Source organism: Aplysia californica, unplaced genomic scaffold, assembly GCF_000002075.1.
Source record: "Aplysia californica isolate F4 #8 unplaced genomic scaffold, AplCal3.0 scaffold00030, whole genome shotgun sequence".
Taxonomy (NCBI): domain Eukaryota; kingdom Metazoa; phylum Mollusca; class Gastropoda; order Aplysiida; family Aplysiidae; genus Aplysia; species Aplysia californica.
This window is the reverse complement of record NW_004797300.1, coordinates 351,612-352,868: the sequence shown is the minus strand read 5'-3', so window position 1 is coordinate 352,868 and position 1,257 is coordinate 351,612. Positions and strand designations below refer to the sequence as shown.

At 52.3% G+C, this 1,257-nt stretch overlaps 1 protein-coding gene across 1 annotated transcript in view; it reads left to right on the top strand.

The window, feature by feature from the left end:
* The window catches only part of LOC101863239 (multidrug resistance-associated protein 1), a gene marked incomplete in the record, with an annotated part of 65,654 nt that overhangs the window by 53,116 nt on the left and 11,281 nt on the right, over nt 1–1,257 (top strand). Inside the window, 1 exon segment of the mRNA XM_013091192.2 lies at nt 675–985. Coding sequence (XP_012946646.1) covers nt 675–985 — 311 coding nt within the window.

Below are 1,257 nucleotides of genomic sequence, written 5' to 3'. Positions count from 1 at the left end.
AACCCCACAGACAGGCAGACTGACTGACACAGACACACACACACACACACACACACACACACACACACACACACACACACACACACACACACACAGACAAACAGACACACACACTCAACACCCTCGCCTCTGTCTCCCCCAGCCGTGTGTGCCGTGGCATTCGTGGGCAACATCAGTCTGCGCATGGTGGTGGCCTCCACACACAGTCACACTGACACACAGACACAGACAGAAAGACAGACAAACAGACATATTGTCAGAAACACAGACACACAGACAGATAGAGACAGATAATGTGCGGAACCTCAACACCGTCGCTTCTGTCTCCCCAGCCGTGTGCACCCTGGCGTTTGTGGGCAACAGCATCAGTCTGCACAGACACACAAACAGAAAGACAGACAGAGAGACAGACCGACTGACACACAAACAGACAAACAAACAAAAACCCAGACACACAGACACACAGACAGAGACAGACACACTGACACACAGACTGACACATAGACACACACACAGACACACAGACACTGACAGAAAGGAAGAAAGAAAGACAGGCAGACACAAGACACACACACAGACGTACAGACAGACATATATATTGTCAGAAACACAGGCACACAGACACACAAACAGACACACACACACTCAACACCCTATCGCCTCTGTCTCCCCAGCCGTGTGCGCCCTGGCCTTTGTGGGCAACATCAGTCTGCGCATGGTGGTGGCCTCCAAGCGTCTTCACGACGCCCTGCTGGAGAACATTCTGCGCCAGCCCATGAAGTTCTTCGACACCACGCCCCTGGGGCGGGTCATCAACCGCTTCTCGCGTGACGTGGACATGATTGACAGCTCGATGGCCCGCCTCGTGCGCATGTTCTTCCAGCAGCTGTTCACGGTTCTCAGTGTGCTCGTGGTGATCACCTACACGACCCCTGTCTTCATCGGCGCCGCCATGCCCATCATGCTCATCTACTACCTCGTGCAAGTGAGTCGAAAGTGTTGGTGGTTGGCGGGTGCTCTGGTGCGGTCTGCTCCTTCTTTCCTATTAAACACCTATGGTCCTTATCTCTCCTCCTCCTTCTTTATTGGGTTTGTTACTCTCTTGTAATACCTCTAATCTTCGGCCCTTATATGAGCTTATTGTGTTGCAATTTCCTTTTAACTTTTACGAAAACGAAACTAAAGGATTTGATACCCCCCCCACCTTTCCGCCCCATACGCTCACCCCTTATGCCCACGCCCACCCTTTACGCTCCC